At 45.0% G+C, this 12,638-nt stretch overlaps 1 protein-coding gene across 1 annotated transcript in view; it reads left to right on the top strand.

The window, feature by feature from the left end:
• The first annotated feature begins 831 nt into the window (after positions 1-831).
• The window catches only part of dysf (dysferlin, limb girdle muscular dystrophy 2B (autosomal recessive)), a 198,377-nt gene continuing 186,570 nt past the window's right edge, over positions 832-12,638 (top strand). Inside the window, 1 exon segment of the mRNA XM_042328089.1 lies at positions 832-1,130. Coding sequence (XP_042184023.1) covers positions 1,043-1,130 — 88 coding nt within the window. The 5' untranslated portion in view covers positions 832-1,042.

Consider the following 12,638-nt stretch of genomic DNA (forward strand, 5'->3'; position numbering starts at 1 on the left):
CCTGTTCAGCCTCTCATCCCCCTGTTCAGCCTCTCATCCTGTTCAGCCTCTCATGCCCCTGTTCAGCCTCTCATGCCCCTGTTCAGACTCTCATCCCCCTGTTCAGTCTCATCCCCTTTGTTTCTGTCTCCCTCTCATCCCCCTGTTCTGTCTCTCTCTTTGTGTTTCCCTGTCTCCCTCTCATCCCCCTGTTCTGTCTCTCTCTTTGTGTTTCCCTGTCTCCCTCACAGACCGTCCAAGCATGCACATTCTTTCACTTCTGGTCCCCACACACTGTTGCCCTTTCAAAGAGAATGTGTTGTTACAAAGTGTGTGTGTGTGTGTGTGCTCCCTAGTGACGCAGCGGTCTAAGGCACCGCATCTCAGTGCTAGTGGCGTCACTACAGACACCCTGGTTCGATTCCAGGCTGTATCCCAACCAGCTGTGATTGGGTGTCCCAGAGGGTGGCGCACAATTGGCCAGGGGTAGGACGTTATTGTGAAATAAAGAATTTGTTCTTAACTGACTTGCCTAGTTAAATAAAGGTAAAATCCATTTTTAAGACAATATTTTTATTGTTCAGCCTTTATTTATGTTTTATACACAGATGTCTCTGAGAAGGAGATACTAGCTGGAAACAAAAATGATAATAAATATAATTTATTTTACCATTATGCATGTGAGGTGACCAACTTCAACATCGATGTGACTGCCTGTGTGTGTCTCTGCTCCTGCGTGACAGAGAGAGAGTGAGCATTCGGTCCACTGTCCCTTTAAGAGACTGGCAGCTGGGGATTGGTGTGTGTGTGTGTGTGTGTGTGTGTGTGTCTTTCCATAAGTCAGCTGGTTGGTGTGTGTGTGTCAGAGGAGCAGTCCCATACCGTCTCTCTGTGTGTCTCAGTGGACACTGCACAGTAAGGATACTGTCAGGGACTTGGAATACTCTTCCTCTGTTTCTCTCTTACTTCCAGCAGGTTCTGTTCAGGAACGCAGCTAGGTGACTGTGTGTGTGTGCGTGTGTGTCGGGCCGGGCGGTCCAGGTCAACACAGTGTGTGTGTACGATGCTACGAGTGTTTATCCTGTGTGCTGAGAGGCTTCATACAGAAGACGATGACGTCAGTGATGCCTACTGCAGAGTCGTCTATGAAGGTAAGAGGGCGGGTGTGTGTGTGGGGCACAGCAATGCAACAGGACTAATAGGAGGGGTGGGTATGTGTGTGTGTGTGGGGGGCACAGCAATGCAACAGGACTGATAGGAGGTGTGTGTGTGTGTGTATGTCCCTTGCATGCAGTAATGGTATAGGTTCTGGCTGCCAGAAGGGGACATTTTACCAGTAGGAGCATTTCATTTGTCTCTACCCTTGTTTCTCTTTCTCACTCTAGCTGTCTCTCTACCTCAATATCTCTCCCATGTTCTTCTGCCAGCAGCTGAAGTTATTATTAAAAGTGCTGGTAATGAATGTGGCACAAGAGTGCTCTGGTGTTTGGTGCAGAGAGAGCGAATAGAAAATGGTGTTTGGTGCAGAGAGAAGGTGGGGGGGTTATTTTGATTTGGGGGAAACCTTCATCAGCAGACTTCAGGTTATCTACAAAAATAACCATGTCAAAGTACAAAGAGAGAGATAAAAGGTTGAGAAAGAGAGAAACATAGAGAGATAAAGATAGAGAGCTAGAGAGAGGTTTGAGGGAGAGAGAGAGGAAGAGGAGTCAGGTTTCAGTTTGAGGGGGGTTGTCCTGCTGCAGCATGCAATGGTGTTAGTCAGTACCAATACATCATTATGGTTTACTTTACATAGTGGGACTTCTCTCTTTCTCTCTCTCTCGCTTTCTCTCTTTCTCTTTCTCCTTTTCTCTCTCTCTCTTCCCTCTCTCTCGATCTCTCTCTTTCTCTCCCTCTCTCTTCCCCCTCTCTCTCTCTCTCTCTCCCTTACTCTCTCTCCCTCCTCTCCCTCTGTCTCTAGTTAATTTTAGAAAGGCACTACAAGTAATGAATGTGGCTGTCCAGCATTTAGTGCAAGGTAGAGAGAGAGAGACAGATAGGGGAGTCATTAGGTTGGAGTCATTAAAACTCCCTTTTCAACCACTCCACAAATTTCTTGTTAACAAATTATAGTTTTGGTAAGTCGGTTAGGACACCTACTTTGTGCATGACACAAGTAATTTTTCCAAAAATTGTTTACAGACAGATTATTTCACTTATAATTCACTGTATCACAATTCCAGTGGGTCAAAAGTTTACATACACTAAATTGACTGTGCCTTTAAAAAGCTTGGAAAATTCCAGAAAATGATATCATGGCTTTAGAAGCTTCTGACAGGCTAATTGATATAATTTGAGTCAATTGGAGATGTACCTGTGGATGTTTTTCAAGGCCTACCTTCAAACTCAGTGCCTCTTTGCTTGACATCATGGGAAAATCAAAAGAAATCAGCCCAGACATCAGAAAAAAAATTGTAGACCTCCACAAGGCAAATCTGGTTCATCCTTGGGAGCAATTTTCAAACGCCTGAAGGTACCACGTTCATCTGTACTAACAATAGTACACAAGTATAAACACCGTGGGACCACGCAGCCGTCATACCACTCAGGAAGGAGACGCGTTCTGTCTCCTAGAGATGAACGTACTTTGGTGTGAAAAGTGCAAATCAATCCCAGAACAACAGCAAAGGACCTTGTGAAGATGCTGGAGGAAACAGGTACAAAAATGTCTATATCCACAGTAAAACAAGTCCTATTTCTGGCAACCTGTAATGCAGTAGGTCAGAGCGTGACAAGGTGATGTTCTTGTCTAGAATTTCTATGTTGGTGTGAGTATGGTTCCCAAATGGAGCTGGTGATTGCTGCCTCTAATTGGGGATCATACTTAGTGTGGTCCTTTTCCCACCTGTGTTTGTGGGTTTAGTTTTGGTTTAGTGCCTATGTGCGCTACGCAATTCACGTTAATTTATTATTTCTTTTTTGAAAGTTCACTTTAATAAATATGTGGAATGTCTATATATATATATATATATATATATATATGTGTGTGTGTGTGTGTATGTATATATATATATATATATATATATATATATCTTTATCTTTACCTCTCTCTCTATATATATATATATATATATATATATATATATACATACAGTGGGTCAAAAAGTATTTAGTCAGCCACCAATTGTGCAAGTTCTCCCACTTAAAAAGATGAGAGAGGCCTGTAATATTCATCATCAGGTACAATTCAGCTATGACGGACAAAATAAGAAAGAAAATCACATTGTAGGATTTTTAATGAATTTATTTGCAAATTATGGTGGAAAATAAGTATTTGGTCAATAACAAAAGTTTATCTCAATACTTTGTTATATACCCTTTGTTGGCAATGACAGAGGTCAAACGTTTTCTGTAAGTCTTCACAAGGTTTTCACACACTGTTGCTGGTATTTTGGCCCATTCCTCCATGCAGATCTCCTCTAGAGCAGTGATGTTTTGGGGCTGTTGCTGGGCAACATGGACTTTCAACTCCCTCCAAAGATTTTCTATGGGGTTGAGATCTGGAGACTGGCTGGGCCACTCCAGGACCTTCATATGCTTCTTACGAAGCCACACCTTCATTGCCCGGGCGGTGTGTTTGGGATCATGGTCATGCTGAAAGACCCAGCCACTGGCTGAGCTCTTTAATCACCACTTCATTAAGTCAGGATTCCTATTTGACTCAGCCACGCCTCCTTGCCAGTCAAACACCTCCTCATATCCTACCCCTTCTCATGTGACTATCCCTGATGCTCCTCCCTCTTTTTCCCCTCTGCCCTGCTACAAATTTTCTCCTTGCAGGCGGTCACTGAGTCCGAGGTGCTAAAGGAGCTCCTTAAACTGGACCACAAAAAAAAACCTCTGGGTCAGATGGTTTAGACCCTTTCTTCTTTAAGGTTGCTGCTCCCATCATCTGTCACGACTTCCGCCGAGGTTGGCTCTCCTGCCCGTTCAGGCGGTGCTCGGCGGTCGTCGTCACCGTCCTACTAGCCACTACCGATCCCTTTTCGTGTATCTGTTGGTTTTGTCTGATTGGTTTCACCTGTATGTTGTTTAGTTAATTAGTGTCTGTATATAATGTAGGTTGTCCCACCCTTGTTTTGTGAGGGATTGTTTATTTTGTCATTCATTTTCGTCTGTCGGTGTTATTGTGTTTCTTATTCTCCGGTTAGTCTGTTATCCTGTGTTTAGATAATTTCACCCTGTGTGTGTTTGGGTTGACCGTGTTTGTTTTGTTCACCGGAGAATAAACTTTATATCGCTATCTGCTCTCTGCGCCTGATTCCACCCACCTTGATTAGACGTGACATCATCGCAAATAATACTGGGTGTTGGGCCCAGTCACAATATAACGAGCCATACTGTGGTGTTGGGGCCCAGTTACAATATAACGAGCCATACCGTGGTGTTGGGCCCAGTCACAATATAACGAGCCATACCGTGGTGTTGGGCCCAGTCACAATATAACGAGCCATACCACCGTGGTTTTGGGCCCAGTCACAATATAACGAGCCATACCGTGGTGTTGGGCCCAGTCACAATATAACGAGCCATACCGTGGTGTTGGGCACAGTCACAATATAACGAGCCATACCACCGTGGTGTTGGGCCCAGTTACAATATAACGAGCCATACCGTGGTATTGGGCCCAGTCACAATATAACGAGCCATACCGTGGTGTTGGGCACAGTCACAATATAACGAGCCATACCACCGTGGTTTTGGGCCCAGTTACAATATAACGAGCCATACCGTGGTATTGGGCCCAGTCACAATATAACGAGCCATACAGTGGTGTTGGGCCCAGTCACAATATAACGAGCCATACCGTGGTGTTGGGCCCAGTCACAATATAACAAGCCATACCGTGGTGTTGGGCCCAGTCACAATATAACGAGCCATACCATGGTGTTGGGCCCAGTCACAATATAACGAGCCATACCGTGGTGTTGGGCCCAGTCACAATATAACGAGCCATACCACCGTGGTGTTGGGCCCAGTCACAATATAACGAGCCATACCGTGGTGTTGGGCCCAGTCAAAATATAACGAGCCATACCACCGTGGTGTTGGGCCCAGTCACAATATACCGAGCCATACCGTGGTGTTGGGCCCAGTCACAATATAACGAGCCATACCACCGTGGTGTTGGGCCCAGTCACAATATAACGAGCCATACCGTGGTGTTGGGCCCAGTCACAATATAACGAGCCATACCGTGGTGTTGCGCCCAGTCACAATATAACGAGCCATACCGTGGTGTTGGGCCCAGTCACAATATAACGAGCCACACCGTGGTGTTGGGCCCAGTCACAATATAACGAGCCATACCGTGGTGTTGGGCCCAGTCACAATATAACGAGCCATACCACCGTGGTGTTGGGCCCAGTCACAATATAACGAACCATACCACTGTGGTGTTGGGCCCAGTCACAATATAACGAGCCATACCGTGGTGTTGGGCCCAGTCACAATATAACGAGCCATACCGTGGTGTTGGGCCCAGTCACAATATAACGAGCCATACCGTGGTGTTGGGCCCAGTCACAATATAACGAGCCATACCGTGGTGTTGGGCCCAGTCACAATATAACGAGCCATACCGTGGTGTTGGGCCCAGTCACAATATAACGAGCCATACCGTGGTGTTGGGCCCAGTCACAATATAACGAGCCATACCGTGGTGTTGGGCCCAGTCACAATATAACGAGCCATACCGTGGTGTTGGGCCCAGTCACAATATAACGAGCCATACCGTGGTGTTGGTTCCAGTCACAATATAACGAGCCATACCGTGGTGTTGGGCCCAGTCACAATATAACGAGCCATACCGTGGTGTTGGGCCCAGTCACAATATAATGAGCCATACCGTGGTGTTGGGTTCCAGTCACAATATAATGAGCCATACCGTGGTGTTGGGCCCAGTCACAATATAATGAGCCATACCGTGGTGTTGGTTCCAGTCACAATATAACGAGCCATACCACCGTGGTGTTGGGCCCAGACCACGGTATGGTCTTTAACACATTCAACCACTCCCCCCACTGAAGGATCAGCCACAAAATGATTTCACCATGGTAACAGGTTGTAATCAATCCCTGGTCTCCATGGGAACAGAGGAGGAACACCTGGTTCAGTTGTCTCAGGTTGGACTAGTCCAAACCATCTTGGTTCTGACACACACACACACGCAAAAGCTTTGCAGTTCCATCAACCCATGTAAATAGCTCTCACATCCTACAGTAACTGGTGGATGATGACAAAACCTTCATAAATGAAGAGAACGATAATAACCCATTTATTTACCCTTAATGTGGTGTCCTGTAATACTTAATTTAAAGCCAGACTAATTTAGTCATTTATACCACATCCATAAAGATTAAATGATTTAAATACAAATGTTTTAACGAATAGGGAATTTTCACTAACAGCTAAAACAAATAAACATTTAAAGACATGTTTTACCTCTCTTCCAAAAGGTCGGCTGGACTTTGATAAAAAAAACATATCTACTGTATTCCTTCTTTGTTTGTTTACAAAAACAAGTAGTTGCTCAACTTCATAAACTTCTGTCTTATCTAACTTTGCTGTTGAAGTATAGACTCCGACTTGTCTAACCTCCTCAAAGGATTGGTTAACTCTTGAGGTTCCTAGGGTCTCCACTGAGCTTGGTAACTCTGCTTTTAGTTTAAATACACTGTATTGCTGGTAGAGTGGCAAGATGGGAAAAACAATACTATGCTTTTTGTTAGAGGAGAGTGCACAACACAGCAAATGGTTTTATCACAACAAATGGTTTTTATCACAGCAAATGGTGTTTATCACAGCAAATGGTTTTATCACAGCAAATGGTTTTATCACAGCAAATGGTTTTATCACAGCAGATGGTTTTATCACAGCAAATGGTTTTTATCACAGCACATGGTTTTATCACAGCAAATGTTTTTTATCACAGCAAATGTTTTTTATCACAGCAAATGGTTTTTATCACAGCAAATGGTGTTTATCACAGCACATGGTTTTATCACAGCAAATGGTTTTTATCACAGCAAATGGTTTTTATCACAGCACATGGTTTTTATCACAGCAAATGGTTTTATCACAGCAAATGGTTTTTATCACAGCACATGGTTTTATCACAGCAAATGTTTTTTATCACAGCAAATGTTTTTTATCACAGCAAATGGTTTTTATCACAGCAAATGGTGTTTATCACAGCAAATGGTGTTTATCACAGCAAATGGTGTTTATCACAGCAAATGGTGTTTATCACAGCAAATGGTTTTATCACAGCAAATGGTTATATCACAGCAAATGGTTTTATCACAGCAAATGGTTTTTATCACAGCAAATGGTGTTTATCACAGCAAATGGTGTTTATCACAGCAAATGGTGTTTATCACAGCAAATGGTGTTTATCACAGCAAATGGTGTTTATCACAGCAAATGGTTATATCACAGCAAATGGTTTTATCACAGCAGATGGTTTGCCATCCTTCAGCACAACGTCACCCTTTATAACACAGTGACATAGTGGGTTATGCCACATTTACAAACCCTTTTAAAAGAATGACATACGTTTATAGATACTTTGTAACACTTATGTAGTGCTTATGAAGACACTATGAAGGCTCTATGAAGGCTCTATGAAGGCTCTATGAAGGCTCTATGAAGGCTCTATGAAGCCGCTATAAGCTGAACGACATTTAAAGCGAGACTGTAAATTTAAATCATAATGTTGACCTGGTATCAACGATAACACCACGGCATGCTGCAGCCGGACAACCCCCCTCACAAACTGAAACCTGACTCCTCTTCCTCTCTCTCTCTCTCTCTCTCTCTCCCTTATTATCTCTGTCAAACTGAAACCTCCCTCTCTCTCTCTTTCTCAACCTTTATCTCTCTCTTTGTACTTTGACACAGTTATTTTTGTAGATAACCTGAAGCCTGCTGATGAAGGTTTCCTCCCAAATCTTTAACAATCTGGTAAAATGGTCAACTTTACTCTCTATATGAATGATACTGTTACGTTTGCTATTGCCCAGACTGCTGACCTGGCTGTGTCACAACTACACTCTGATTGTATAGCAAAGCAGGAAGCTGATTTAAAATGGGTGAAGAGAAGTAGCAGCTTCACTTTGATAAAAAGGGTTAAATGAATCATCTGTTTCTTACTGAACGAAGCAATCTGTTTTTTTGTGTGGAAAAAAGCCAACCTTCAAATCTTAGCTTCTTTTTATTTATTTATTTCATCTTTATTTAACCAGGTAGGCTAGTAGAGAACACCTTTATTTAACCAGGTAGGCTAGTAGAGAACACCTTTATTTAACCAGGTAGGCTAGTTGAGAACACCTTTATTTAACCAGGTAGGCTAGTTGAGAACACCTTTATTTAACCAGGTAGGCTAGTTGAGAACACCTTTATTTAACCAGGTAGGCTAGTTGAGAACACCTTTATTTAACCAGGTAGGCTAGTTGAGAACACCTTTATTTAACCAGGTAGGCTAGTAGAGAACACCTTTATTTAACCAGGTAGGCTAGTAGAGAACACCTTTATTTAACCAGGTAGGCTAGTAGAGAACACCTTTATTTAACCAGGTAGGCTAGTAGAGAACACCTTTATTTAACCAGGTAGGCCAGGCTTTATTTAACCAGGTAGGCTGAGAGAACACCTTTATTTAACCAGGTAGGCTAGTAGAGAACACCTTTATTTAACCAGGTAGGCTAGTAGAGAACACCTTTATTTAACCAGGTAGGCTAGTTGAGAACACCTTTATTTAACCAGGTAGGCTAGTTGAGAACACCTTTATTTAACCAGGTAGGCTAGTTGAATGTGAATGTGCAAGTAGAGATACTGGGGTGAAGAATGTGCAAGTAGAGATACTGGGGTGCAAAGGAGTAAGATAAAGTAGCGTTCCTGTGTGGAGATGGGTTAACCTTCCAGAAGGACAACCATCTCTGCAGCACTCCACCAATCAGGCCTTTATGGTAGAGTGGCCAGACGGAAGCCACTCCTCAGTAAAAGGCACATGACAGCCTGTACTTCCGGCGCCGACAGAGATGGCCGCCTCGCTTCGCGTTCCTAGGAAACTATGCAGTTTTTTGTTTTTTTACGTGTTATTTCTTACATTAGTACCCCAGGTCATCTTAGGTTTCATTACATACAGCCGAGAAGAACTACTGAATATAAGATCAGCGTCAACTCACCATCAGTACGACCAAGAATATGTTTTTCGAGACGCAGATCCTGTGTTCTGCCTTACAAACAGGACAACGGAGTGGATTCCATGCAGCGACCCAAAAAAACGACTACGAAAAAGAGGGAAACAAGGCGGTCTTCTGGTCAGACTCCGGAGACAGGCACACCGTGCACCACTCCCTAGCATTCTTTTTGCCAATGTCCAGTCTCTTGACAACAAGGTTGATGAAATCCGAGCAAGGGTAGCATTCCAGAGGGACATCAGAGACTGTAACGTTCTATGCTTCACGGAAACATGGCTCACTGGAACAACCAAGCTGGTCCGACCAAGCTGACTCCACACTCCAAGACTGCTTCCATCACGTGGACTGGGAGATGTTTCGTATTGCGTCAGACAACAACATTGACGAATACGCTGATTCGGTGTGCGAGTTCATTAGAACGTGCGTTGAAGATGTCGTTCCCATAGCAACGATTAAAACATTCCCTAACCAGAAACCGTGGATTGATGGCAGCATTCGTGTGAAACTGAAAGCACGAACCACTGCTTTTAATCAGGGCAAGGTGTCTGGTGACATGACTGAATACAAACAGTGCAGCTATTCCCTCCGCAAGGCTATTAAACAAGCTAAGCGTCAGTACAGAGACAAAGTAGAATCTCAATTCAACGGCTCAGACACAAGAGGCATGTGGCAGGGTCTACAGTCAATCAAAGACTACAGGAAGAAATCCAGCCCAGTCACGGACCAGGATGTCTTGCTCCCAGGCAGACTAAATTAACTTTTTTGCCCGCTTTGAGGACAATACAGTGCCACTGACACGGCCTGCAATGAAAACATGCGGTCTCTCCTTCACTGCAGCCGAGGTGAGTAAGACATTTAAACGTGTTAACCCTCGCAAGGCTGCAGGCCCAGACGGCATCCCCAGCCGCGCCCTCAGAGCATGCGCAGACCAGCTGGCCGGTGTGTTTACGGACATATTCAATCAATCCATATACCAGTCTGCTGTTCCCACATGCTTCAAGAGGGCCACCACTGTTCCTGTTCCCAAGAAAGCTAAGGTAACTGAGCTAAACGACTACCGCCCCGTAGCACTCACATCCGTCATCATGAAGTGCTTTGAGAGACTAGTCAAGGACCATATCACCTCCACCCTACCTGACACCCTAGACCCACTCCAATTTGCTTACCGCCCAAATAGGTCCACAGACGATGCAATCTCAACCACACTGCACACTGCCCTAACCCATCTGGACAAGAGGAATACAATACCTATGTGAGAATGCTGTTCATCGACTACAGCTCGGCATTCAACACCATAGTACCCTCCAAGCTCGTCATCAAGCTCGAGACCCTGGGTCTCGACCCCGCCCTGTGCAACTGGGTACTGGACTTCCTGACGGGCCGCCCCCAGGTGGTGAGGGTAGGCAACAACATCTCCTCCCCGCTGATCCTCAACACTGGGGCCCCACAAGGGTGCGTTCTGAGCCCTCTCCTGTACTCCCTGTTCACCCACGACTGCGTGGCCACGCACGCCTCCAACTCAATCATCAAGTTTGCGGACGACACAACAGTGGTAGGCTTGATTACCAACAACGACGAGACGGCCTACAGGGAGGAGGTGAGGGCCCTCGGAGTGTGGTGTCAGGAAAATAACCTCACACTCAACGTCAACAAAACTAAGGAGATGATTGTGGACTTCAGGAAACAGCAGAGGGAACACCCCCTATCCACATCGATGGAACAGTAGTGGAGAGGGTAGCAAGTTTTAAGTTCCTCGGAATACACATCACAGACAAACTGAATTGGTCCACTCACACAGACAGCATCGTGAAGAAGGCGCAGCAGCGCCTCTTCAACCTCAGGAGGCTGAAGAAATTCGGCTTGTCACCAAAAGCACTCACAAACTTCTACAGATGCACAATCGAGAGCATCCTGGCGGGCTGTATCACCGCCTGGTACGGCAACTGCTCCGCCCTCAACCGTAAGGCTCTCCAGAGGGTAGTGAGGTCTGCACAACGCATCACCGGGGCAAACTACCTGCCCTCCAGGACACCTACACCACCCGATGTTACAGGAAGGCCATAAAGATCATCAAGGACATCAACCACCCGAGCCACTGCCTGTTCACCCCGCTATCATCCAGAAGGCGAGGTCAGTACAGGTGCATCAAAGCTGGGACCGAGAGACTGAAAAACAGCTTCTATCTCAAGGCCATCAGACTGTTAAACAGCCACCACTAACATTGAGTGGCTGCTGCCAACACACTGACACTGACACTGACTCAACTCCAGCCACTTTAATAATGAAAATTGATGGGAAATTATGTAAATATATCACTAGCCACTTTAAACAATGCTACCCTATATAATGTTACTTACCCTACATTATTCATCTCATATGCATATGTATATACTGTACTCTATATCATCGACTGCATCCTTATGTAATACATGTATCACTAGCCACTTTAACTATGCCACTTTGTTTACATACTCATCTCATATGTATATACTGTACTCGATACCATCTACTGTATCTTGCCTATGCTGCTCTGTACCATCACTCATTCATATATCTTTATGTACATATTCTTTATCCCCTTACACTGTGTATAAGACAGTAGTTTTGGAATTGTTAGTTAGATTACTTGTTGGTTATTACTGCATTGTCGGAACTAGAAGCACAAGCATTTCGCTACACTCGCATTAACATCTGCTAACCATGTGTATGTGACAAATAAAATTTGATTTGATTTGCTTGGAGTTTTGCCAAAAGGCACCTAAAGACTCTCAGACCGTGAGAAACAAGATTCTCTGGTCTGATGAAACCAAGATTGAACTATTTGGCCTGAATGCCAATTGGCAGAAACCTGGCACCATCCCTACGGTGAAGCATGGTGGTGGCAGCATCATGCTGTGGGGATGTTTTACAGCAGTAGGGACTGGGAGACTAGTCAGGATCGAGGCAAAGATGAACGGAGCCAAGTACAGAGTAATCCTTGATGAAAACCTGCTCCAGAGCGCTCAGGACCTCACAGTGGGGTAAAGGTTCACCTTCCAACAGGACAAAGACCCTAAGCACACAGCCAAGACAAGGTAGGAGTGGCTTCAGGACAAGTCTCTGAATGTCCTTGAGTGGCCCAACCAGAGCCCGGACTTGAACCCGTTTAAACATACCTAGAGAGACCTGAAAATAGCTGTGCAGCGACGCTCCCCATCCAACCAGACAGAGCTTGAGAGGATCTGCAGAGAAGAATGGGAGACAGGTGTTGTGCCAGGTGTTGTGCCAGGTGTTGTGCCAGGTGTTGTGCCAGGTGTGCCAGGTGTTGTGCCAGGTGTTGTGCCAGGTGTTGTGCCAGGTGTTGTGCCAGGTGTTGTGCCAGGTGTTGTGCCAGGTGTTGTGCCAGGTGTTGTGCCAGGTGTTGTGCCAGGTGTTGTG

This window comes from Oncorhynchus tshawytscha, linkage group LG10, assembly GCF_018296145.1.
Source record: "Oncorhynchus tshawytscha isolate Ot180627B linkage group LG10, Otsh_v2.0, whole genome shotgun sequence".
Lineage (NCBI taxonomy): Eukaryota > Metazoa > Chordata > Actinopteri > Salmoniformes > Salmonidae > Oncorhynchus > Oncorhynchus tshawytscha.